At 30.7% G+C, this 27921-nt stretch overlaps 1 protein-coding gene across 1 annotated transcript; it reads right to left on the bottom strand.

Moving 5' to 3' along the window:
• Positions 1-126: 126 nt before the first annotated feature.
• LOC132745509 (sushi domain-containing protein 2-like) lies at positions 127-21561 on the bottom strand. The gene is made up of 11 exons (XM_060734459.1): positions 21209-21561; positions 11333-11534; positions 10247-10437; positions 8673-8766; positions 7537-7618; positions 6715-6939; positions 6054-6231; positions 3849-4151; positions 2754-2921; positions 1333-1509; positions 127-158 (listed from the first exon to the last, which is right to left on the bottom strand). The coding sequence occupies exons 1-11, from the start codon at positions 21303-21305 to the stop codon at positions 127-129; spliced, it is 1749 nt and encodes a 582-aa protein (XP_060590442.1). The 5' UTR covers positions 21306-21561.
• Positions 21562-27921: the final 6360 nt, after the last annotated feature.

The raw sequence follows: 27921 nt of genomic DNA, 5'->3' as shown, positions 1-27921 counted from the left end.
TCTGTCTGTTACTGAGTTATGTCATTTCGCAATTTTGGAAGATTGGCCAATGTTTTATTGTCCAATCTTATTTAAATATAAAACAGTAATATTGGTTGTAATTTCAATATACATTTACTAGCTGATTTAAGAAATGTGCAGTGATTCAAAACCTATTGCTGAAAATAAAAATGCATTTACAATTTACACAGTGAAGCTTATATGCATATGCTACTAAGCCAAAGTCACGAATTCTGCGCTAATTTTTAATATTCGTTTTAAGCATGAATCGTGTGAGCCGATCTTTAAAAAGATACACGTTACCCTGAGCAAACGATATTCGTCTTCATGATAGAGTGAACTATTATATGCAGACAAATGGAAATTTCATTTTCATACTTGCAGTAAATTGATCATTTTAAATAGTTAAAGTTCCCTTTTCATATGTTAACGATTTCCTTTCCTAAAATGTGTGGAAATAGATTTACAAGGTTGATAACGACTTTTCTTTCCAAGTAATATCGAAAACACTTTCTAATATATTTCAATAATTTATACAATGTGATCAAACTATACATTTTGTCAATTAAAAAAAAAGACGAAAATAAATTCTGATGACTCAAACAAGCAACGTCCTGGAAAAGCATTATTCTCGGATTGACGCAATTTCATACGGGCTATACTTCCTAGCTCCATTAAAGTCTGAACCATGCACGGCCAAACCATTATTATTTCAAACGGTTTGACATAAAGAAAATACATATCTACACCTTTTATTGCCACAAATCCCACGATTATAAAATGTATTCGCTACAATTCAGATACATATTTCCAGTGAAGAGATATGCGCATTATTTGCACTGATATTCTTGCAGAAGGAAATTATTCTCCTATTTTTTAAATGGGCTAATATTTAAAAAATTTCCTTTAATTTTGAGGTTTTAAATTCCCACGTTACCTTTTGGGTTCCCCCATTTTTATCCCGGGATTAAAAGTTTTCCTTCCTTTGGAACCCAAGGGGGGCCCCAAGGACAAGGTTTGACTTTAAACCATTAATTTTCAAAAATCATTTTAACGGTTTTTCCCCAAAAATCTTTTTTAACCCTTTGAAAACCCCGTTTTTGTATCTGGGAAAAAACCAGGCTTTTAACCAAAAGTAAACTGAAAACCAAAAAAAAAGTCAGGTAATAGGGTTTTAATTTTTTGTCGTTTTTTTTATACAATAACGTTTTATTTTGGGCACTCAAAAAAAATGCCAGGGGAGGTTTCATTTAAATATCTTTCCCCTTTTTGTTAAACCAAAAAGTGAAAGCATAGACAAAGTAAAAATAGTAGAAAACGGAGCATGATTACCTGAAGGATTGTCAGTAGATTCATTAAATGAACAAAACGAAACTTCACTACATCCACAATAATAGATTGAAAAACTGAAAACACTGCTAGCATTAAATGTGTCGTATACGATGAATTGTATGCCTGTGTCAATTTCTCGTAAACCTTTGCCAACTTTCCATGTGAATACTCCTCCATCTACCAAGTATAAACGATACATGTGATATGTAATTTGGTACAAAAACTGAACATTTGAAAGAGTAATAAATTTAAAACAATACATACTATTAGATATAGAATTAACACTCGACAAATGCAGTTTTTGGTATATTCCTATGAGAGACTCAAAAATGTCACCTGTTTTACATTATATTATGTATTTGTTAATATTGTATAAATGAATCAACAAAATTGATAAAGTAATATCAAGGGCACGATCACAAGGCAATGTCACAATTAAGATACAGTACGTGAAGTATATATACAAATGCATCAGAAAACAATCGAGCTTGCGACCGCCCGCATACAACCGAAACTAACAATTATTTCGGCAAAAGAGCTAAAATTGTTACCCTGACGCAGTTTTAAAGTTACATTAAATAAATTTCATAAAAAACAAAAATAGCGACATTTCATTAATAGATTGGTTTCTTATCGACTCCAGACCTTATATTGGTGTCCAGACAACCAAAATGAGTTTTATGAGCATAAAAATGTGCAGCCTCATTGTGGCGAATTCGGAAGTACAATTTCTGTTTGCATGAGAAACTCCGCCTTCGGATCATCCGTACATCAATTTTAAATCAACAAACATGACTATTAGTAGCAGTCGTAATTTAACGGTATATTTCTGCATTGTAACGGATATTTTCTACAAATTAAATCTTTTTTATGAGATGATTATTTTTTCTGAACCCCAGGCCTAGTGCACCGTTAAGCTTAAACGGTTAAAGTTTGTTTGCACAAGAAAATCTTATATTTTCTGTGTTCCGGACAGCAACTATAACACCGTGACGTAGCGCATACACGAGCTGATTATAGTCTTCATTTGCATGTTAATATTCGTATACGAACTTTAGTGTTACCGTGGGGTTTTCCATTTAAAATCCTAATTTATAAACAATATTTGATTAGATTTACAACAATACTGTTAAAAAGGTTAATGAAACTGTAGAATGCTTGGTTTTTAGGCTGACGTAAAAATATTTTTTACATATTTATTTAATGTAACTTTAAGGTGAATGTAGGTATGTGCGTGCAGCATATTTTAGCATCATGCAATAACCTGACTTGTTAATACAAAACATTGAATTGTATCACAATATGCAATTAAACAGAATATGTTCACAAATTGCATTGTGTGAATTTGATTGTAAATCAATATTCAAATTCCACTGATGATAGTCATTTAAAATAAAAAATAAAATATATGTAATTATTACCAATGGAATACTCTTCCGCTGTTACATTTGTGACAACTTTGAACACGAGTTTTTCAGGGGGTGTATTATCATCGGTAACATAATCAGTAAGATTAATGGACCATGTTGAGTTGATATTGACAGTGGTCCTGTTTGGAAAGTTGGGTGATACAAATGGAGCTTTATTATCTGGAAAAAAAGGATAAACAGATGAATTAAAAATATATCATGGACTTCTTTGACATAACTTACAGAATAAAGATGCATTGGTTCGTATAAATGTTCCTTAAATTAATCATGAGTAGTCTAGTGTGACTATAAATACGTCTGATAGATAATGACTGATTATCTTTCTGTACTGTCATAAATCTTATGTTGAGAACTGATTCGTCATTTCAATAAAGAATATTACAAGAGAGTGATACAATGCTTGATAGTATCACTTGTGTTTAAATAATTTGCCTAAAGCAGAGATAATAATTTTTTTCTTATGAATCACGGATATGTTATTATTCATTAATAAGATCAATATAAGTAAGTACAGTACACAGTACGAAAAACGGAAAATCTACATGTATATATTTTCACATAACGTGCGAGAAAACGATATAATTATTATAAGTTTTAGAAGAAAAATATGCTTATTGTTAGTAAAACATAAAGACATTCATTGAAAATTTGTATTATAATATAGAACGAAACACATATATGTTTCAACCATTTGATTTTTGAAACCATACACTTACCCGTAATCGTAATTTGATTGAAATATATAATATATAGTTGAAATACTACAAATTTCAAGTACCAATATATACAAAAGTTATCCAAAAAAATACGATTACCTACAAAACAACACGAATTCCTCTATTATAAATATTATTATTGTTTTCTATATCCCCTTCTTACTTTTTAAGTAAATACGTCTTGATTTTCATTCACGATGTGCATGAAAAATCAAAAAACACATTTCTGGCTTTTAAAAATTCGAAAAAATAAAATGAAGCCATTATTACAAAATTATCATATACATGTATCACTTAAAAGCTCTCTTTACGTATGCAAATTAAAACTTTCAATGTTTAGAAGATAATTGATTGATAAAAATCATATTACGAAGAATGTCCCAATTGTGACGTGTTGCATTTGCCTCTGTCATTACATCTAATCCTAGATTATAATTCCCTGTTCTTGCAATGGCGAGAAGGCACTGGTTATTGGGTTCCTTGTTCCAATAATTTCTACAAGTTTTGTTAAAAAGTGTAATATTATCTGGTGGAAAGCTTTCGAACAATACTGTTAGGTTGCCAAGTTTGTCTTCAAGGAACTCTGGACGTGTATGATAATTGTTATAAGTTGTAAAATTTTCGCAAGTCTCATTATACATGAAAACACTCTCCGACTCATTCTGTAATGACCCTAGAAATAAATAAAAACAATGAAACAAGAAAAGAATGTGGTTTCATTTATGACAATTATACTCTACACAATACATGATACTCATAATTTCTAGCGATGTATAGATTGATCTCTGTTTTGTTAGGATCTATACTGCGTTAAGGTTGTAAAATTGTAAAAGCGTCCTTTTGGCTTTTCCCATATACCCTTGTTGTTAAAGAGAAAAATAGGGCAGAACTGATGCAATTATACACACACACTGCACTGATGGAAACCAATTGTATTATCCTCTGCTATCTGTCTTATTCAACAGTATTTTTAACGTTTTACTTGTGCAATGCATTTTATTTCTTAACAACCCAACATTAGGTACTAGACACATCGTGATATTGAAATCTTGCTACCTTGAATATGTCACAATATTATATATTATATATTGTCATGATATTTTGAACAGATACTGTATGAATTTCGTACAAAATATCATTTAATAAGAAGGTTATAAAACAATTAATGTCTATATTATGTCAAATCCATGATACATTGTTTTATGTTGAGTGTTTTAATTTCTGCTTCGATCGTGTATCATCTACATGATTACTCATTACATGTTGTATGAACTTCAGCGATAACGTGCTTTTGCAAGATCAATATCATTTTCAGTGAAAGTCCTAATTTGAATTTTATAAGGGCTCTTTAGGAGATAAAAAGTCCTAAAAAAACACTTTGTCATAATTAGGCTTTGGCCAACTTGTCTATGTACGAACTCAACAGATTCAAATTAAGAATAATAATTAATAAATAATAATAATAAGAAACATAATTTCAAACATGTTTTCCTGAGTACATGTTTGTCACGTTATTTCCTGCCAAAGTGTTAACCGAGTCTGCAATTCTTATGTTATTTTGTTGTGATTAATGCTTCCGAGGGTTCACTTTGTTTCCAGAATTTTTAACATTTTTTGTAAAGCTTAAGATGAAAGGTATGAAAAGTGGCAAAGTTATGCAACCAGGTGACACTTATACTAGGTAACAACTTCAATCGTGTCTTTTTTTATTGTCGGTGGGGTGGTGGTCGCGCAACCATAAATATGACTCCCTGTCAAAGACTTCATTAAAGCATGTGCTGTAACGCGCGTTTATGTCACACATGATTTTGTAACACTCGGAAAAGTGCATATTCGGACTAAGAGGCTACACTTGGAGGTAGTGGATCTATAAAATGTTGGCAGTTCATGAAATGATATAGAAAATCAAAATTTGACAAAAGGACGACGCAGTATGAAAAACGTTATAATACGATATGGTACGTCGATCTTAATTTTATTAAGTTCAACTTATTTATAGCTGATATAAATCATTGTCTATAGTGTGCTTTAAGGTCGGAAGATATATATCTGTGTTTCGTAAGCAGCTTAACACTATAATTAATAACCCTAAAGAGCATTATGACATTCAACGATATTTAGTGAGTGAACAGGTGCATATCGAAATGCGAATACATTTTGCCATAATTACATTCAAATTTATAACTCAATTCGCATTAACTATAAAAAGCTGACATGGTCCTTTGAATGTTCTGTCAATATTCGTCGAAATTTATCTGGCACATTAACCTTTATGCTTATAATGAAAAAGTGATATTTCATGCTCCCCTTTATCACCTCCTGTATAATCAACATGAAAACCAAATCAAGTCACAATATCCACTATTTGATTCTCTTGGTTTACATGTAGTGAAATATATAAACATGCAAGCTTGTTTTTTTAAATCCTATATAACAATGAAATTGTAGTTCTTTAATATTTTTTTTTGAAATATAGATATTAAAATGTTGTATTGTAAAGTGTTTATAACATTTAGAGATATATAATTCATGTAAATCAAAATGTTTATAAATCAAGAGAATCGGAACAACGTACAGGATTCTGCAAATTTGAACACTGATAATGAAGATGAATTTTCGGAAACTTCTGTATTGTTTCTCGTAATGTAGAAACCATCCTCCCGATGTCCTGCTAGGCCTGTAATGTTTGTTAAATTTGCCTTAGAGTCTCTGATGATCTGTACACTCATAAAATTGTCAGCCCCAAACACCAGCTACAGTTGAAATACAGAAATGGAAATAAAACACAACTAAAAATGTTTCGGTAAAACTCCAATACTAGACAAGTTTTATTTATTAAAATGTATTTGAACAACTATTTTTTTGGAATATTAAAACGAAACCCAAAAATCTGGAACTAGCTAGTATGATGTTAATTAAGTAGGCATGATCACAGATAAGTCAACCCGAAAATGTGTAGGCTGAAATGTAGTCATTATACCCATCAAACAACTACCTTCATTATTATCTTTATACTTTTCTTTGGTGCTATAAACAAAACCTGCAAATCAGCTTAATTTTTAGTAAAAAAGCTTAATTTCAGACGTTTTAAAACAAATTGATTTTTACTTTATTTTTTTTTCAATATGCTTATTTTAAAATCTAACAATACCTTCTACCTTTATTATTATGGAGGAGTGTACAATTAAAAAAAGATGAAATATATTTTTTTTGAAATATCACCTTCATGCAAATACCTGTTTGATATAAGATTTGAAACCACAGTTTTGTATAATCATTTTTCCACCACCAGCTAACACAAAACAATTATGTCTTTTAGGAAATTCACAATCATTAAGTTGTCCTTGTTTTGACATTGATGATGCGTTACAGCTGCTGTTATATGTACCATTCCGAAAAAATCTGATATCACTTTTTTCCTTATCATAATGGAGCTCTATTTGCTCATCTGACGTTTTATCCTAAAAGAAATATAAATAAATGAAAACGTAAAATTACAAGCCCAAATATACGTTCTTGTTTCGCTAATCTTACGTTTTATCCTAAATATAGACATACAATATACATATTTATTTTGTAAATGCTTCTTAATCTCACACAATCTTGACTATGTAAGTCTTCACCGAAGTTTGCATGTAAAACTATAACATTTTTGTTTCATCTTCAAGAAAAAAGAAATGTGCACCATACATAATTTTACAGTCTTTTAAAAACAATGCATTTCAAATGCAAACAAATGTTTTACCATATGATATGTTCTAGAATTATTTAGAAAGGTTAGCACAAAAAATAATATAAAATGGTTGAGATTTGAAAGTTGGATATGTATAGATATCGCTAAAAATTTATAATTTGCCATAAATTGGTATTTTAAATGCAAGATAAACGGCGTGAGCATGCCATACAAAAGCAATATATTGTATTATATCTTAATTCAATGTATCCTCTATCTGTATGCATAATTATTGAGCACATGTACAAATCAATATAAGTTTCATAATAAAAATGGGCCTTTTATAAAATAAATGGCTTTGATAAAAAGTCAAAATTATACTTACACACAATGCAAAGGCAGAAAAATATGTCGAATCAATGCTTCCCGACACGACATACTCTGTTCGAGCTTGTATTTCAAAGTTTCTGAAGTAGGCAGATGTAACATTACACTTGGGTTAATTCTATATTCTTATACATGTATTGTTTAAAAGACATTTTCTATACTGCTTCATAAGATCAATGTCGATAGAATACTTGATACAAATCTATTAAATGCTGGTAAACCATATACATTTGTGATAAAAATGTACATAAAATCGTTAATTTAATGTTGTTAAATACTATCTAATTAAACCTCATAAATCGTTTCTATAAACTGTCTATAATACTGTGTATATGTCTATAACACTGTCTATAATAATAAAGCAAAGAAAACACAAAAAAAAGAGTACAGGTTATTAGGTTAATCTAGGATTCACAGTAATTCTCTACCTGAATGTCCTGATAATTCCAATAAAGATAAGTTGAAGACGTTTAGTAGCTATTAGATACAGGGATACTCAGACAAATTAATAACCAAATATTAAAATCATCCTATGTCCACAAATTACGCATAATGATATTTATTAAAGTCCCAGCAGGAATGTCTGTTCAATTCTATATATTTTGTGTTTTCAGCGTAAATATATCTATATATTACGAACGAAATTTAGACGCCAACAGAATCCCCGAGTAGTTTTAAAACAAGTCATGCGACTTGAACAAACCCTGGAAAGTTTCAATAACTTATAAAGTATATATTGTATGATTGAATCAAGTCTAAGTCATTCATTTGACATGTTCTGTAACGTTTCCAGAGCTCACTGTGACAACTTTTGTGAAATCTTAACGCTCTAACCTGACCGACGTTGGTCAAGTTGGGTAACCACCATTACGATCTATATAAGGAGAAAAGCTATTTTCCTATGACTGCCTAGTGTATTTCTTTTGAGAACATTTACAAAATAATGAATGAAAAAATCAAAACGAATAAATGAAAATATTGCCTGTGTCTCCCTTTTTACCAATTTAATTAAACATAAATATGTACTGTATGTTATACAATCATAGATTTTTTATTAATACACGCAAGCAAATAATAATGTATGTCCTTATATTTACTTTTACTAAGTAGCTCTAAATAATTGAAACCACTTACATTTCATCTGTCAGAAAAACATATTCACCATGACCATTAAAATCATATTTTCCTCCATCTATTGTTTGTATGACAGGATCTCCTGATGACATTGCTATCAAAAGATGATTAACAAAATGAAATAAATTGGTTTATATTGGCAAGCGGTCGTTTAACTCTGCAATTCTCATTCGTGAACGTTTAAAGACTTATAATCCTATGTCAGAAGTATAATAACATAACTATTCGAATATTACAGTTTTGAACACAAATATCTACGAGTAATTAATTGCGTTCAACGTTGTCGTTTTATGAACAACAAATTGAAGACCAAATTCTATTAAGGAATCGCAATAATGACAATATTCTACATCCAAATTAGAAAATCTTTACAGACTCTATCCAGATTTTACTGCTGTTAATTGATTAATTGCTTTTACTATTCACCTTACATTACGACGGTTTGGTAAACTCAGCAATATTGGACAACATATTTGATACCACAGCAGTCAATATCGGGAATATATAGTTTACGTGTTATAATTCTTTTGCACATTTCACTTATTTATCAAATTATTATTCTAACACTATCGGAAATTTTCCTATATAGACAAAGAAGGCCGGAAGCGTGCATTATTCTACAACAATGCACTCGCCGTTCTTATTATCTCCCTGTATATTTTCACATTGAGGGCGCCATTTTGTTTAAAAATCTGATAAATAAAAACAATTTTTGTCGAATTTTGTTGTGAAAACTATCTAGAATGATAGAAAATGGTCTAACTAAGAAAATGAATCCGAACACCAATATCTTTAATGCAGTCGTAAACGCTGTACAGACGTTTAAAGTGTGGTTTACGTGACGTCACAATGTAGCGCCAAACAGCACGTGCAAAACAATCAAATCAAGTACGTTATTTTAATATCGCAGACAAGTTAGGTTTAACATTTATTTCACTTTTAATAATTTGTATTTCGCTTGAAAAATTATAGAGTGAAATAAAATGAACAAACAAAGTTTTATCAACGTTTTCAAAATTCGTTATTCTCAAAATGTTTCTACACACAGTAGATTTAACGACAGTTTTTTCAACCCACTGGAACAGCCTTTAAAGAACGTTTCTATTGGAAACTCTGAGGCGAAAACAAATTTAACCACCAAACATAAAGTCCAACTTTATAATAATAACTATACTTTTTCTTGACGTGTTAGAATGGAAATAGATATTAATTCTTCGTGCATTATTGTATGATAATGCACGTTTTTCGTTCAAATGCGTTGTAATTAATCACTCAGGCCTATCGGCCTTCGTGATTATATTACTACGCATTTGAACTCAAACCGTGCATTATTCTACAACAATGCACTCAGAATTGATATATGTTTCCTAATCAAACAGTGTAAGTAATATCTTACAATTAAACTTAGTACTTATAAATAAACGTATTACAAAGGAACAATTACAAATCTATTTTGATAAAAGTAATTTAAAGAACAATTACCTTTTCAAGCATTCATTTCCAATCTTCAGAAAGTAAAATGTTTTTAAAACAATATCATTTTGAGCTCGTTATTTTACAGAAAGAAAACTTACACACAACTGGCGGCACGTATGTACTACAATCATCAGGTTTATTTATTTGATAGAATGATTCACAAGATTCTTTAAATCCATCTGATCCATTACCACAACAAATATCGTGAGCTTGTTCAATGTACCCTTCATAAGATTCTAGAAGAAGATATCCTGCCCCGGGACTATCAAGTAAAAGCTGACCATATTCACTAAAAATTAGTTAAATATGAAAAAAAATTTCAATGTGACATGATTTTCGTAACTTACCATTATAAAAATATTTAACAACGTTAACAAATAATTATTTTTGAATTGGTTGTAGAATATCTGTCAGAATTTGATTTCACATCAATCGGTTCTTTTGTAAGGCAAAGGTTAGGGGCGTCTGTGGTCGAGTGGTTAAAGTTGTAGACTTCAAACCACATGCTCCTCGCCGCAATGGGTTTGAATCCCGAATGGGACTTTGTACTCATTCATGTAAGGAAACTACCCAGCTAGCTTACAGAACGTCGGTGGTTCTACTCAGGTGCCCGTTCGTGCCTGAGGTCTTCCTCCATCATTTAAGTAAAGCTGTAACGTCGCTATATGACCTTTACTGTGTCGTTGTGACGTAAATTTCAATCAAACAAACAGACAAGGAAAAGGCTAAATTACTGCATGTTCTTAACTTCAGTTTTCATGAATAAGAGTGATATTTATATAGCATATTCATCACGTCTGCAGTCGATCGAAATTATCGAAGTTATTGTCACCCTTTCATTAAAAAGTATCAATTCTTTTATTGTCAGTTGATCAATAAAAATGTTCGACATGCTATATATGCTATATGGCTGTGTATAAACGGATGTTTGCAATATGGCACTTGTCTTGTTGGTCTTGTTATAAATGCTTACATATATCAAAACTGAACCATTTTACATTTCTTACATTTTTAAATGTATCAGAATAGATATATTCTAAATACAAATCTCTGACATGTACCTTCACATGCAATTATTAAATTCAATAACAGAAATTGGATCATAAATAGCCCTAACACAATACTTTTTTTAAATATTAATTGTTCATTTTTGTTTTGCAAATATGCTCGATAACATAACTTACCTATAGCAGCACATTTGCTTCACACCGTCCATGAAGAACCACTGCTTATAGCAGTTATTGATCTTTTCAAACGTTTCATCAATCTCAATAATTTGTTCTATGCAGGGACATGGTTCTGCTGTTGTATGGCCAGAAGAGATGAGATCTCGGATTACTTTATCAGCAGTAAAACCTTGACATGAAACTGTATTTTCATCGAAAGCTGTACAAATAGAAACATGCAAGAAATATTAATTATGGTTTGAAACATAAAATCTGAACTGTTGATAAACAACATATTGACATGTTAGAGTTTGAAAGAATATTAATTATCTAAATGTTCTACACTCTAGTGAAACAATAATTATTTAATGATAGAAGCTGCCATGCTAGATTGTGGTACTTGTCTTAACAATGAACAGGCTCAATTAAACCAAGCCTGCAACATTGTCAATTTTGTAATGTTGTTCGTCCTTCAGGATTCTATTTTTCTCTATTGTGTTCTTAGGAACACTTTCTTGATTGCAATAAGGCGCGATGGGAAAGTAACGGCCTCCTCCATCAGCAAAACTGGGAAGACGCCATGCGAAATTAAACAGATAAATGTGACTTAAAATCCCAACAACAAAATTACCATAAAGGTCACACGGCTCAATTAATATTTCCAGAATGAAACGTCATGCTTTTTTAGTAAACTGAACATGATAAATAAATTGTGTACTCATCACAAACATAATTGATTACTCATGTGACATTTATTATGAAACTGAAAACAAATAAGACGAAATGTAAAGTTATTAAATGTTAGCTGAACATCAACCATTTACATCTAAATAGACAAACTGTCACTTTAAATTCTTCGTGAAATATGAAATGACAGATTTATTTTAATTTTCTTCTTATTAACTTATCTTATATAATTGTCGTCTTGGTCCTATGTAATGGTTTATTGTATTATTTTGCATTATAGTGATTTTCTAAGCTCTAAGTATTGTTATCATCTATCACGTACTGCCATTCAACTAAATTATATAAAAGATTCTAATTAATAACAAAACATGTCACATGAACTAACGGATAGTCGGACTAGTGACCTAAAACTTGCTGGTCGCGTGGGCTCAAACCTTGTCACAGACAAGCCGTTGTCTTCTTGGGCAAGAAACATGACACAAATTGCTTAGTACTAGATGGTTCCAGGAACAGATTCAAGAGTGTTTCAATAAACTTATAGCTTTCAACAAATTTGACCTCAGATAAATTTGTACAAAACTTAACTGTGCAAATCTAAGAAGAATCGCTCCGGCAATGATAACGAATGTCTTTTCAACGCTGACTGGGTTTTCCCAATTTTAAATGCTAATGATTTCTCATTTATTCAAATTATCAAAATTCGTCAAGAAAATCAAAACGTATATTCAATCTGTTAAACAACTATGGTACAAAAGATCCTAGATTCCTGCCACTATTCCAATACACGTAAAAAAATCTTAAAAGAAAGAACGAGAGAGCGAGAGGGAAAGACAGACAGAGACAGAGACATAGTGGGGGGAACAGAGAGAGGGGGAGAGAGGGTGGGAGAGGAAAAAAGATAGAGGAGGAGAGAGGGGATCAGGAGGTGAAGTGAGAGAAGAGAGGGGCGCGGAGGAGAAGAGATAGATGGGAGAGAGGGAGGGGAAGAGAGAGGTAGGGGATCGGAGAGGGGAAGAGAGAACGAGGAAAAGAGAAAGATACGGATGATTTGAAATTTATAGAACTCACGAAAGAAATATACATTTTGAACCAAGAGTGGTATTTAAGACTATTCTCATTTTCTTGCCATTATTTACACACATTGTATGACATTAAGTAAATTTTGTGCAGAATAAAATCTGTTTGTGAATTCATTTATATTCGTATTTTTGCAATGTTTGTGCATGTTACATTTTAATTGTAATAAGTATTTCCTTAAACACTTAAGATATTTGTGATTTCAATGTCTAGAAACAAAATCTCGTCTATTCTTCTTCCGCATATGATGTGATATTGCCTTATTTCTTTTAACTTCCTCGTGATTTTGGTTAGTGCCGATTAGATTTGCTTCCATAATTTGACATATTACTAGAATAAATTTTAAGTTCTTTCATTTATTGTGAATAACAGAATTATATCATTTAAGCCGATAATAAATTACATAAATAAATAAACAAATAAATAAATAAATAAATAAATGAGTAAATAAATAAATGAATGAATGAGTAAATAAATAAACAATTTATTTATTTATTAAATCATTTATTTATTCAACATTTAAACGTCTATAGATACATATATGATTGAATCTTACTATCACACATACTGTTAATTACAAAATGATATCGCATTGCGGACGTTTAAAATCATTAAAAGAATCTAATATGTATTTGATAATGAACTGATTATTTTGAAATATTCAAATCTAATCATTGATAAAGTCAGCGCACAAGATGTCTTCCTTATCAAGTAAATTTTGTGCAGAATAAAATAAATAAATAAATAAACAAAAGAATGAAACAATCAATGAATCAATGAATCAATCAATGAATGAATAAATGAATGAATTAATGAATGAATGAGTAAGTAAATAAATAAATAAATAATCAATTTATTTATTTTTTTAATTATTCATTTATTCAACATTTAAACTTAACTATTGCTACATATATTATTGAATCTTAAGTTATCACACATACTGTTAATCATAAAATGATATCGCATTGTGGACGTTTAAAATCATTAAAAGAATCTAATATATATTTGATAATGAACTGATTATTTTGAAATATTCACATTTAATCATTGATAAAGTCAGCGCACAGGATGTCTTCCTTATGTAGATAAACAGACAATTTGGGTGGATATAACATTGGTAACCATATAATCGAGTCTAATTATGACCTTACATGAAAGTTATCATTTTGCAAATGAAGGTTGTCTAACATGAATTGTAAAACTGTCTCCCAGCATTTTCATTAATCGCACTTTTCTGGACAAAAACATTTTTCATAAAAAAAACTTTACATTATAAATATTTAGTTTAAACATTTTTATTTAGATTGCATTATGGCATAGGCGTGAAACTTATTTCTTCAATTCTCCAATTCTCCAATACCTCAAATTCTCCTTAATTCTTCAGTTCTCTCTTTATCCAAAACAGGCTTAACTATTCATACATCAGGCCCTAGCAGGACTCAACCCTCACGCAAAAACCTTATCCACTGATACCCCTTCCTTATTATTATGCTTGATTCTAGCGCCGTACTGTTCAAACAGATATCAGCCATTTTCTTTGACACTTATCTGTTTTAAAACGAGTTAAATTCAAATCTTTACAAAGTCTGGATGAATGTAAGAATATTTTAGCACACAATAATTTGAAGGTATTTAATATAATGAAACGATAAAATTGCTGATTGGTTCCACTTTCAATTCATTCTTGACTTAATGACGTGAGATATAATACACATACAACAAACCTTATCACGCATATAAACTGATATCGTATAAAAAAATACTTCCGAATCGTGTATTTAATTTAAAATTTAAGTTATACAATTTAAGAGTGGATTATTTTTTATTTGCTAAATATTTTGATGAATGAAAAGAGTGAGAACAACTAACAACAAAACAATATATAATTTGACTTATGGGCTAACATTTTATTATGAAAATTGTTTTCATAACATAATTGTTTTCCATTTCTTTTCTATTTATCTTGATTTATATGCAGTGGCAAAAAGCTTACGATATCTGTTAAGTAAGACATTATAAAAGTAATTAGGGGGATCAGACAAATGGTACTTAGAATAATTTTGTATATGTGAATGTCAAAGACACTTAATACACAACATTTTTACATGTTCTACAAAGAAACACGTGACATCCATGGACAACAAAATGACCATTCCAATAAAGTGAAAATTGTAAGTTAAAAACCTATCAGAAATTTAAATTTATGATTTTTCAAAGAGTAAAAAATAATATAATAAAATGTAAACACATGTATTTCTAAAATGATTATTGGATTCCAAAAAATAGCATACCGTAGTTTTTTGTTACTGTACCAAACGCCGCCAAAATAAACACTAACACTTCCAAAACCATTCCTTGTGTTTAGTGTCCAAAACCTTAATTTCTGTGAAGTATCCACTTAAATTGTGTGTTTTTTTTTTAATTTCAAGTTCAGTCTTGAACAGTTTTGTCAAGTTAAGTTATTAATAGGGTTTGCCTCAAAACTTTAAATTTCTGATATTATACTTCATAAGCATACACCTTTCTCATTATTTAATAATATGTTAAAAGGAGAAATGTCTTGAAAATTCAAAATTAATCATAAAAATGCACTTGATCATACGGATGCTCTTATCCGTTATTCACAACACTAGGGATTGCGAGCCACGATATTTGTACGCAACATATAACCTTTACATTATCAGTTAGGTTGATAAGCTAAACAAGGACAAAAAGAAATAAAACACGAATCAAAACCCAGTAACACATGTTTTACATGTTTTACAAATTGCACATTTCATATCACAAACTTTAAAATGTTTTTAGCACAACGCATTGCAGGAAATTTTCTTTTCTTCTATACAATAACAAAATAAAAAAGATAAAATGTTTTCAAAAATGTTTATTATCGTAACTTTAAATCATTTTATTAATTACTATATAAAATTTGAACATATAATTTTTAGACGGTCCTCCTGGGCTCTTGCTACTGATTCTTGTTACTGGGTCGTTGGGCGTTCATTGAACGCCGCCTTTCCTTGTTGATTTTGTTTATCATATTTTTCTAATCTGTTCTCTGATAGTTTTGAATTGTTCTTTAATTATCTCTGTTCAGAATAAAACATACATAAACTGCATGTGTCCACAACGTAGAAGCTTCTAAACGAAACACGAATCTGTGATCGGTAAGGCCCTGTCACACTAGAATGCGATTTCACTGCGTTCGCACGGCGTTGTTAAATTTAACAAAGCGCCGCGAGGTCGCAATAAAAAATTTCATATTGTTGATGTCATGAAGACAGCACGGCGTCTTCACGGCGTGCTAACGGCGATCATGGCGATGCTACGGAGCTTCGATGGCGTTTTAGTTGGCGATTGTCTACGTTCGGACTGCGCTTCTATGGCGTTCTTTGCGCTTTCACTGCGCATTTACGGCGCTCATACGACGCTCTCGCGGCGCTCACACTGCGTTTAAATCGTAAAGCTCCGTGAAAGCACCGTACACACGCAGTTTAAGCGCGGTAAAGACGTCACACAGTCTCCGTACAAGCGCCGTGGATAACCACGGCGTTCATTCGGCGTTCCTTTTGCGCTTTTGCAGCGCTCCTGTTGCGTTGTAGGAGATGCTACTGAGTTGCTACGGCGTCCTTACTGCGATGCTACTGCGCTCATTTTAGAACGCCGAGCGACGGCGTTTGTTTTGAGCATGTTCAAAATGCGCGCCGTTGGTCGGCGTTCTATGCAATGCCACTACGATGCTACGGCGATGCTGTAGCGATGTTTGCGATCTTACTGCGCTCACCTCGGCGTTCTGAATTTTCTTTGGACGCCGTGAGAACGCCGTCCTAGTGTGACAGGGGTTTAAGAACGATTTTATGAATCTTCATTTAATATAAAACAATGACGTAAAAAGAACTGTTTTTATTCATCAAATAAAAAAAACAACACAAAAACACACAAAAAACGGACTTATTACCAGGAAAATAAATCTCATAAGATATCAACCTGTGGTTAGTAGGTTGCATTAAAAACCATTTACTTCCCTTTTCAAATGCATTATAAAGGACACAACTAACATTTCCTTAGATAACGGACAGGACATTTTTTATGGACTGAGATTTTGTTCTGCTCTGATGGATTGTATGAATTCTAGGTTTCAGACGTAAGGACCTATTTGGAATTGGTTGGGCGTGCTATTTAGTCTTAACATCTCCCAATATATAGTTGTGCATCACTTAAAAGCCGATTATTTTAACAATAAAACAGAAGCGGTGAATTAGAAATGAATTCCTTTTGGAAAATAAAACCGGAAAAGTTGGGCATCAATGAGTCTATAAAAGGCATTTGTCTGTGTAAACAAAAGATAAATAAAATCTCAATAACACTTCGTCACCTTCGAGCAAAAAGTCATGTAACTGACATTTTTTTTGAGAAAATCACTTTTGTCATTATTTGGTTAGAAATACAAAGTTGCACTAGTCTCTAAAGTTTAGAAACTGAATTTTGACAAGAAATGACTTTTTGGCATAAATCCAAAAACAACGTTAGTGCACCTTCAGAATTTGTTGGTGCAAAAACTTCAGTAGGTATATTTATATGAGTTTTTGCGCCGATCTTTTCACAGATAAGTTGATGCTAAAAGTTTTATAACTGCATAAAAATATTTCCCTATAGCATGATTAAATAGCTAGTTTTTTTCTAAAATACAAATTTTATATATAAATCTACTTTAAAATCTACAGTTAAACTTTAAGAAAATGTTTATTTTATTTTAATTTATTTTTCTAAGAGTCAATATTGTTGAACCTCTGCATGTCATAAATGACAACAAACAGTATAACTGGTTATTTTTCAGTATTCTTATTTTGTTGATATTCCAAAAAGAAAATAAACGCAATTTGAAAAAGCATTGTGAAATAATCGCAGCCGATTGACGTTACAATATCATTTATTTTTATAAATCGACAAATAGAAAAAAATGAGCATATCAGATAATCAACAAGAAAAATTATTTGTCGCAAACTGGCTACATTGGTACAGATTTTATTGAAGAGGAAAGCAATAAAAGAGTACATCGATGAGTGTTGATCTAAATAAGATTTCAATTAAAACATCGAGTTGTGCATACACTGGAAAATAACATGTTTCATTTATAAAGATTATTAGTGTTTACATAATGTCGACATCAATTTTTCTAAAAATGTAAAAGGTTGGTTATTATTTCTGACCGGTATTAAGCTATAAATATCTCTAGTCTTGTCTAAAAACGAACTGTTATCATTTCAATGTCTAATAGTTGAGGATCACTTAAATCAATATTGTTTTTTGAAAATCGTGTACCCTAATTTATTTTTTTCGAATTCCTAAGATTCAATTCGATATGGTTTTATATGTGTTGTCTAGTTTTAGAACTGGCAAATAGTCATTCATAACAATTTATAATACTGTACTCCTCAGTCAATGTTTTCACATACTTGTGATCATATCTAGAGAAAGCTTTTTCAAACAGTGTGGAGTAATTAATTCTGAGAAATATATACCTCTGTGTTCTTTAAAATGCAGGCCAACTTTTTATAATTTCCTCACGTATGTGCGGTTTTTTATGTATTATAGCACACAGTTTTTTTGAAAATTGGCGATGAATTTCATTTTCATTTCTTTTGAAATGGTAAGCACCAAATTATCTGAATGAATCACACTTTCTGTTTAGAAGAAATAATAGAAAAAAACTAAAAGTATATACAATTTGATTTAAAATAAAGGAAAACGACGTCAAGTAACTTTAACAAGAAAAGGTTGCCAAAAATGGTTACGTTATCAAACAACAATCCGAACATCTGGATGTATCCGAATGCCTGATCCAGATATCCATATGGCGGTTTCTGCTTCAATTGACCCTCCTATTTTTCATATTATATGCGTGTCAAGTGAAAACAGAAGCGGTGAATTTGTAATGAATTGCCATTTATGTACTAAATACTAAAACCCTTCTGAAAAAATAAAATATTGAACCTGTGTGAACCGAGTCCTTCAGAGACATAAAGAAAAATACTCATTTAATAATTTTGTCTTATTTATTACTCAAACAAATTAAAAAAAATAAAAGCATTTTAACTAACCACATCCGATCAATCAAGGACACTTAGTTTAATAAAACGACACATAAAAATTGAAGAGAAGAAAATCTACCAATCAGATAATCAATTGATAAAATTATCTACCGCTAACTGGCTACAACGGTACGGTTTGTATTGGGGATGGACAAAAAGGCTAAAATATTATGAGTTTTAGTCTTATTATGATTTTAATTCATTAAAACATCGAGATACATGTATACATAAGCTTGAAAAGAACTAGTTTCATTTCATTAGATTTGAAATATACACTAATTTCACAATTTCCTCATTTCGAAATTATACAAATATTTTTAAAAAGGGTGAGATATTACTTCTTAACGGTGTCGAGTTATAATATGTCTAGTTTTGTCTAAATACGAGTTAATATGACTCTGATATCAACTGTTATCATGTGAATGTCTGATTGTTGAGGTAACGTGACCTTATATCAGTAATTTTTGAAAATCGTGTAACCTAGTTTAATTGTCGAATTCCTAACATTGAATTAGATATGGTTTTATCTGTATGAACTGAAATTTAAGATGGTATAGAATTTATCATTGAAATATTACTACGATATATCTATAATCGTATTAATATCGTATGTTAACAACAAGACGAATTTTAATATGAATTTAACAATTTGCACTTTATTTGTAACTTAAGAGTTTACAAAATAACGATTTATTGTAAAATTGTAACATTGAATTAGGCTACAACTGACAAAAAACATTTTTTCATAACAATTTGAAATACTGTACTCTACAGTTCATGTTTTCCCATTTTTGTAATCATATCTAATGAGAGATTTACAAAACAACATGAGTCTATAATTAAATGTAAATTATTCAGGATAACACCGCAAAATTTCACATATTTTACGAGAAAATTTAGTTGCACAAGCAATAAAGCGATTTTTTTTAAAAATCAATTAAGGTATCAATTTGAAAAAAGTTGGTGTACAAACAAATTGTCACCACCTGCATATAGCCGGGTGAAGCTGTACACCGGTCCAGACGATTCTTTCATGTACCTCATTATCTTCTAAAGTAAACACAAGATTTGTAAAGACACGAATATTTATCTTTATCTGGCTGTATCTTGTAATCACGTTTTTATCATGTAAGCGAAAGATAAACTTCATATGATAAACGAGTCAGATCAGCTAGATTGATCTCGATGGAAAAGAAACTTAAAATGCTCGTTATCCATACAGGAAAACAATTTCTAAAATGTTTCCAACAGTCTCTAAGCTTATACGAGATTTTGATTTAAGATTGCTTCGTCATACAAGCGAGAACAAACATCCGTCTAGAAAACTTACATCAAAAATAGTTTTGTTTTTGAAATATATATAAAACATAAACATAGAATGCAAATTGGAATAATGATTGATGAGTGATGTTTTTTTTTCAGACATAACTTTACACTCAGCTGCATTTTATGTCTGTAAAAATGTTTTGCCTAACAACCAAACATTCCGTTTCAGTAACTTTTTAACAGTTACAGTATTGTTGTAAATATTATCAAATATTGTTTAAAATTGTTTAAGTTTGTATATGAAGAAGGTTTTTATTAGCTGTACCGGCATAGTGTTAAACTTAGAAATGTTAATAGTTTTTAATCAAGTAAGACATATGCAGATTTTTCCCCCATCTAATCCGGATGTGCTAACAAATTTATACCGTTATTAAAGTTTCATGGTGTACTAAGCCAATCGAACAAAAGAGTATTATAGTATCAAACTAGTTAAAAATAACATCCGTTATTTAATGACAATATATACTGTTAAATTAAGACTGCTACTAAGAAGTAATTATTGTTGATTTTCTGTTGACATGCGGAAGCCTCAAAGACGGAGTTTACTTCATACAAACAGAAATTGCACTTTCGATTGCACCACAATGATAAGAACGGGGCGTCGATATGAAACCAATTTTATTAACGCAATATAGCTCTTTCTGTTTATCTCAAATTTATGAAGTAAACCTTTGGTTTTGTTGTCAAACGAAATATATATAAAATGTGGTCTTACCTAATGAACTACTTGATGCTTGTATGCTACACTGCATGAAAATGGCAAGTAGAAATGCATATGGAAAAATCATTCTAAAGAACTTCATGAGGTCCATCGGCTTCAAAGTTCCGTATCGTTTTGTCCTTTTTTAAAAAACAAAGTTTAACTTTAGTCCCAAATATAAATCTCTTAAAAGAAATAGTCATGGTACAGTTAACTTGTACACTTTAGTCCAATCATGGTATAACTGAAGTATATCGTTCAATCAATTTATTCAATAGTTTTCGTCAAACATGATCAAGAAAGTTAAAATGTTGTTGCATAGTGTATGAATTCATGCAATAGACTATTTCTGTATATAAAATGTTGTACTTAATTCATTTGTAAAGATAAATAAATGATTAGGATTGTCAAGTAGTAGAATAACCTAATTCTCAAAGATATGCTCGATAACGAGCAAATGAAAATTTGGTGGTTGTTTGTATATTTGTGTTAACACAATGATCATTTTATCAATAATTAACCGTCAAATAGTTGCATTTGACACGAAAAAGGTGTAAAATCTGGCAATTTACTTTGACTAAATTAATTAACTTAAAGATAGAAAATGTATAGCATTTAACATGTTATACATGTATATACATCGTAAGTTGCTTTAAGATAATAAATTGTTTACTGCAATTTAAATGATAAAGGGCTAAGCACCTTTTTAATGTTCAACGTGCAATGTGCTTTCGGGAGCACAACTGAATAACGAGATTTATTCAATTTAAAATTATAATTGAAATAACAGTAAGTTGAATTCAATGTAAAATGGACTTGTACTTTGAACATTCATCAAACAGGCCAGTATCTTAAAAGCTGATACCTCAGCTGATAAAAACACTTCAAATTCTAGTATAAATATTCACCGCCCAAGACCGTTACGTAACCACTCTAAGGGTTATCACATGATTCGGATCACGCAATGACAAATGTATGCCGGATATACTAAATGGGGATACATTTTCACATGGTTTTAAGAAAATGAAACGTCAAAAATTTACATTGACCTTGGTAATAAATTGCAAAATGCAAAATAAATGATACTATGACAATTTATGTAGTTTATTCTTATTCTAATACTTTTCCTGCAAATCATTTTTCTAACATCGGCGAATATCGTAATGAATCGGTCATTTTCGAACGTTTTTTTTACGATCTTCGGTTTCAATAGCTTTTACCGTTTATAGCCGAAACTCAGTACGCAGCGGTATAGGACGGGTGATATAAATAATCTAGTGCCAACGATTTTTAAAAAATAACGTTTCGAAAATAACCGATATTTACCAACGTCGGACTTTTTGGCGCGGGAAAGCATTACAGTAAAACTACCTTAATTAAACTTTAACATTAATTTTCCCAGCACATTTGTACAAACTATAACCTTTTGAGCTGAAATGATAACAATCAAATTCATGCAAAAAATATACACTTAAGTAACATTTACGGAGACAAAACGCATGAATAAATAAGAGTGAGCCGTTTTTTACAGGATATTTATAACAAAGCCGTGTATTTGGATGCTTTGCAAAAATAGTCTTTTTAAGTGACAGTCCGTAACTTTCATCAAATCATAACTGTCAAACAGCATTAAAGACATTATATCATTCTGCCTTCAACAACATCAAAAAGAAATAAATGGTAACAAAACGCATAGTAACGAAATAAGACGTAATATTTACGCAACGTAGCTCTTCCATACCTTTAAATGTTAAAGGTTGATAGCAACAAAAACATAATAAAGTCTTTTTTTAAAGTTTATTTCAAGAACATTAAGTGTGTAAAAGAAATTTAACAACACATTCAAATGTAGATGTTACTGAGTCGAGTATGTGACCCGAGATATATTAAGGATGAAGATAAAGTATGGCATGTATAGATGTGTACAAATAAATTGACTATTTTTATCTGTGTTTTACATTTAATGACGACAGGGTAAGAGAGTAAAATTTGGATATTAGACAAAACAGAAACACATTTACAACGGACTTTCTGATTTCAGCTCGGAAGAAATGTCCAAAGTCCCAACATTCGTTCACATAAGACTACCTCGTTTGTAAATCCTCTTCCGATACAATGGACCCTTCTTGGTTCCCTATATACATGTAAAAAGGTCTGTAAAAAACATTCAACTATTATAAAATATGATCAACAAGATCAACAAGAATTAACGGCGTTCAATGAAGGCAATCCCTACACAACCAAGCAACATATAAACCGTAAATAAACGCTCAAAATATTTTTGAAAAAAGAGACAGAAACAGCTAAAGACACTGAAAACAAAGTAAAAAAACAACGTAAGAATGAATAAAAATGAAAAAGATACAGATACAATAAAATGCTTTGCTTTATTTAACGTGTTGATTGCAGTGTATGTGTATAGCCATGACCAATATAAGACAGATAACACCTTTTTGAAACATGATCTTGTTTTTCATGATTTTCATTTCCCTAATTTAAGCTAAGTTGAAAGTTTTACATGTAAACAGCGGTGGGAAAATGTAAATTAATTGAAAATAATAATCGTCTTTGAAACACAGATAAAACAAAGGAAGACTTCTTTTAAAACCAACATTTTTGTTATTTTTTTCTAGGAATATTTCCTAAATACTAACGTTGAGGTCAATATAAATCAATGCCTTGAATAAAGTAAATTTAAAATGGTTCATCAATGATTTCGTTAAAATGGCATTTTGCCATTACAAATATACATAATTAGAGAAAATCAACATACAAGACAACTGTATACATCTTCTAAAATTGTTTATTATATTTTAATAACACAGCTCCAGGTTTCATTGTGACGCGCCAGACTTCGGCAATTTTAAACCATATTTTTATGCGCTTTAGATAAATTATCTAGCTTACTTCGTTCATTACACTATTGTACGTGTATTGTGCAGAAATCACTGCTAGATTTATTAGTGTGTTTTTACTTATGTTCAATTTTAAATCTTAATTTATTTATATTAGTATTTTCTCATGAAATATTTACTATATTTAGGAATGGAAGAGTATTCTAAACGATACAAATATGGGCATAAATACGTTTTAAGTAGTTTGTCTCTCTCTTCTAACTTATACATGTATTTAATTATCATCTTAGTTATCAGTATATTAAAATGAAACAATCCACATATCAAGTTCATGAACACCCGCGACACTTTAAATAGTTTTTTTTTACTAATGCATAAAAAATCAAAGTATTAACGTTTGTTTCATTCAGAACCATTCGGCTTAAAAGCCCATGAGGCATACATATACAAAACTTTATGACGAACAGTTTATACATTCAACAATTATTCCTTTATAACAATATATCTTGCAAAAATAATTTACTTTGGAGAAGGTTTTCTTCAACTTTATTCACTCTTACCAATTGTGACATATTTCGAAGTACATTTCAGGTTACCTCATTCCAGTTTTAAAGTCAACCTTTCAACGAAACGAAACATAAAGGTGAATGACTGGTTTGAACATTATATTAAGATAAACTACATCACCAATGTACTATTTCTGTGTGATAAGAATATTGTGCTACATATGAAAGACACCTTAACCCAGTACACATTAATATCCATTATATAAATACAGCAAGATAAATTGACAAGAATTCTTTAAATTTAAACTATACATGATTAACAATCTAGATAGATAATTGTAAAACATATACGTTATTTAACAATTACTATATAATATTTCGTTACGTTTTTTTTTAAAGAAGTGTGTATGAAAGTTTCAAGCATTCTTAAAATCGTCTGGTTTTCGTTATTCATCAAGTCTAAAAATTTTTTACATATTTGGCCTTCGCCAATATTTTGATAATATATATATTTATGTCTAAGTTTATCGTATAACTTGCATTCTATAATGAAATGATACTCGTCTTCTAAGACGTTACAGAAGTTATATAATCTTTCATTTACTGGTAAAGTCGCCGATCCTGACCAATGACTTGCTTTTATTTGCAGTCTATGGGACGAAATTCTTAATCTAACAAAATATTGACAAAATTTACTATTTATAAAGTTTAAATATAAGTTTATTCTTTACAAGTATATATTTCATGATATGCGTTGAGCGATCTAAAATGTTAGCGATATACTTGACAAGATATACTTCTATAGGCGCGTCAATCAAAAATGACATTTTTCACGTTAAACGGTCTTTATTTTGGATATGTGATAAATAGAATATTAAATTCGTGTAAGTTCATTACTGAATTTATTGCACTCGTTCAATAAAATATTATTATGCTCGCCAGAAGCTCGCATAGTAAAATTGTATTCAAATCGTGCAATAAATTCAGTACAGAACTTATACTCATTAATTATCCTCTGTATATTTTACAATATTTAAAGAAAATGTACCTTTTTAGAAGTCGGTTAATTTAAATGCAACGCATATTCATATTGGTATTACGTGCAAGTTAAATAATTTAGCAAGGACCTTTTATTTTCAAATATCATAATTCCTGGCATCTAATGGCAATAATGTTATATTAACGGTGCATGTTAACTTAAACATATTAAAACATAATGATAATTGTGTACGTTGAAGTTATGATCTACGAAATTTCGTTTTAGGAGTTTTGCGGATAGTTATCAACAGGCAACTTGTGAACTAACTTGAAATATGACAGGTGATATAAGTAAGATACAAAAATACAATTAAAAAATAATGAAATGTTTAATATTAATTTTTTTGGAAATTACATTTCTTATGAAATTAAGAATAAGTAATAGCATTGATATGTCTTACAACGAAACATTTTTTCATGTGGTATTTTTCTTTACCCTTTAAGATTTGAATCTATTGCACGATAAGGTCCCTGTATCATAAATATGTTTGTTTGCCTCTGACGAAAGGAATGTCCAGAAAACATGTCGCCAGGGATTACACCATTACAGAAGCATGTATGACTACCAACGCAGTACCAAAGAAAACGTTTGAAGCATGTTACTTGTATACTTTCAATGGAAAAATCCCAAGACCTTTTTATGTTCTATACGAATATAACTGTCATAGGGTTATTCCCTGGATGATATACCTTATATCAATTCATCCAAGAGCACAAACTAACTAAAGGCTTCCGTATTCAGTATTGACCTTGTTAACTCCCCTGGATTGATAATGAATGTTATTTTCTTTATCAATTAAACATGTAATCAGTAGAGAGAATTTTACACATTTTTAATCCGCTTCCGCAAAGCGTAGTGGGGATTATAGGGATGGACTCCGTCTGTCAGCCCGTAACACTTTCATGTCCACTCTGTAACTCATTGATGATATAAAAGTTTCAAAATTACTTGTAACTTGGCACAAATAATCCCCGCTATGACACAATTTGCAGAGCGAAACATCTAGCTTGTTGGCCTCCCCTCCAAGGTACATCCAGGTTGCAACCACCAAGGTCAAGGTAAAATTATTAAGTCCACATTTTCCCGTCCGCTCATGAAATTAAAAACTACTGAAAGTTGTACAAAATAATTTTGCACAAATGGTCACTATATTGACTTGATGCGTTGAGCGATTCAGATCGCTACCCCAAGGTATAGGTCACACACAGAGGTCAAATGTTAAAGTCAACAAGTTTTTGTCTTCTTCATTACTTTTTAACTTCTGAATGTATTGTATTTATATTGGAACAAATGATCACCATCTATTCCTACCGAGGGCACAAACCAGTTGCCTATCCCAAGTTCAATATCATGAGTAACCAGCATTATTGATTTTTTCACCTGAATGGTTTGTAGAGCATAAAATCTTTACAAATAATACATCAGAGTCACAATCAAAGTATTATAATGTATACAGAACATGTCGCTTACGCCTAGGGAACAGCATATTTGCCTAATATGCCATATTAGCATGATACAGTAAAGAAAATAGTCAAAAGAGGAAGTCTAAAATTACCCATAGTTACTTCGAACTTGACCAAACAATTCAAACAAAATAAAAGGATGTGCAAAGGTATCTTCTTTTTTAACTATGTAAGAAAATTGGTCAATAACGTTAACGGAAACAAACTTTTGTGATGAGTAAATGTGTTTCTGATATGCATGGCACGGCATCAAGGTCATTGATGGTTAAATCTCAGAAGTACACATTCATGTCCGCGCTGTGGAAGGAGATTGGCCTGTCCTCCAAGCTGCCTTGTTCATTTAGCAATTCAGAAAAATTTCACTTTTTTTTAATCTATACATGAGTAAAAGATGCAATTATATTAACGTCCAAACGGATTCTGAAGAAGAAAAATAAGCTAGTTATAATACCAGTGTGACTTAACATATAAATAACTGTTTGAAGGAATCAACTCTAACCAGTTGCAAATAAACATAGGTATTTTAAACATTTGATGTAAATTAAATAAGAAACCCTGTAAAGCAAATATAATCACATGTACTTAATACTATCAACATAAGTATTAAATGTACTATATACATGTACCTACTATTATATATCAGTTCGTTTTAAGATACCATTATTGTACCATCTCAAACGCTATACTAACTGATAAACAAACAAACTGATAAACTTTTACAATAACCTGTATAGACAGCTTATGTCACTGATAACGAAGATGTTGTATTATGTGGGATACCACTTAACTATTATACATTGTAAAATTAAAGTTGCATGCCTCCAGATAAGCCAAAATTTTTCCATAACATCAAACTTGATGTTAA

This window comes from Ruditapes philippinarum, unplaced genomic scaffold, assembly GCF_026571515.1.
Source record: "Ruditapes philippinarum isolate M1 unplaced genomic scaffold, ASM2657151v2 ctg7853_1_1_1_1, whole genome shotgun sequence".
Lineage (NCBI taxonomy): Eukaryota > Metazoa > Mollusca > Bivalvia > Venerida > Veneridae > Ruditapes > Ruditapes philippinarum.
The sequence above is the reverse complement of the archived record's forward strand: the minus strand, read 5'-3'. Positions and strand labels throughout refer to the sequence as shown.

Coding starts and splice junctions, on each gene's coding strand:
- LOC132745509 (XM_060734459.1), bottom strand. CDS start 21,305: ATGGACCTCATGAAGTTCTTTAGAATGATTTTTCCATATGCATTTCTA. Junction 11,535..21,208: donor AGCATCAAGTAGTTCATTAG/GTAAGACCACAT, acceptor CTATTTGTACAG/CTTTCGATGAAAATACAGTT. Junction 6,232..6,714: donor TCAAATCTTATATCAAACAG/GTATTTGCATGA, acceptor TTTCAACTGTAG/CTGGTGTTTGGGGCTGACAA.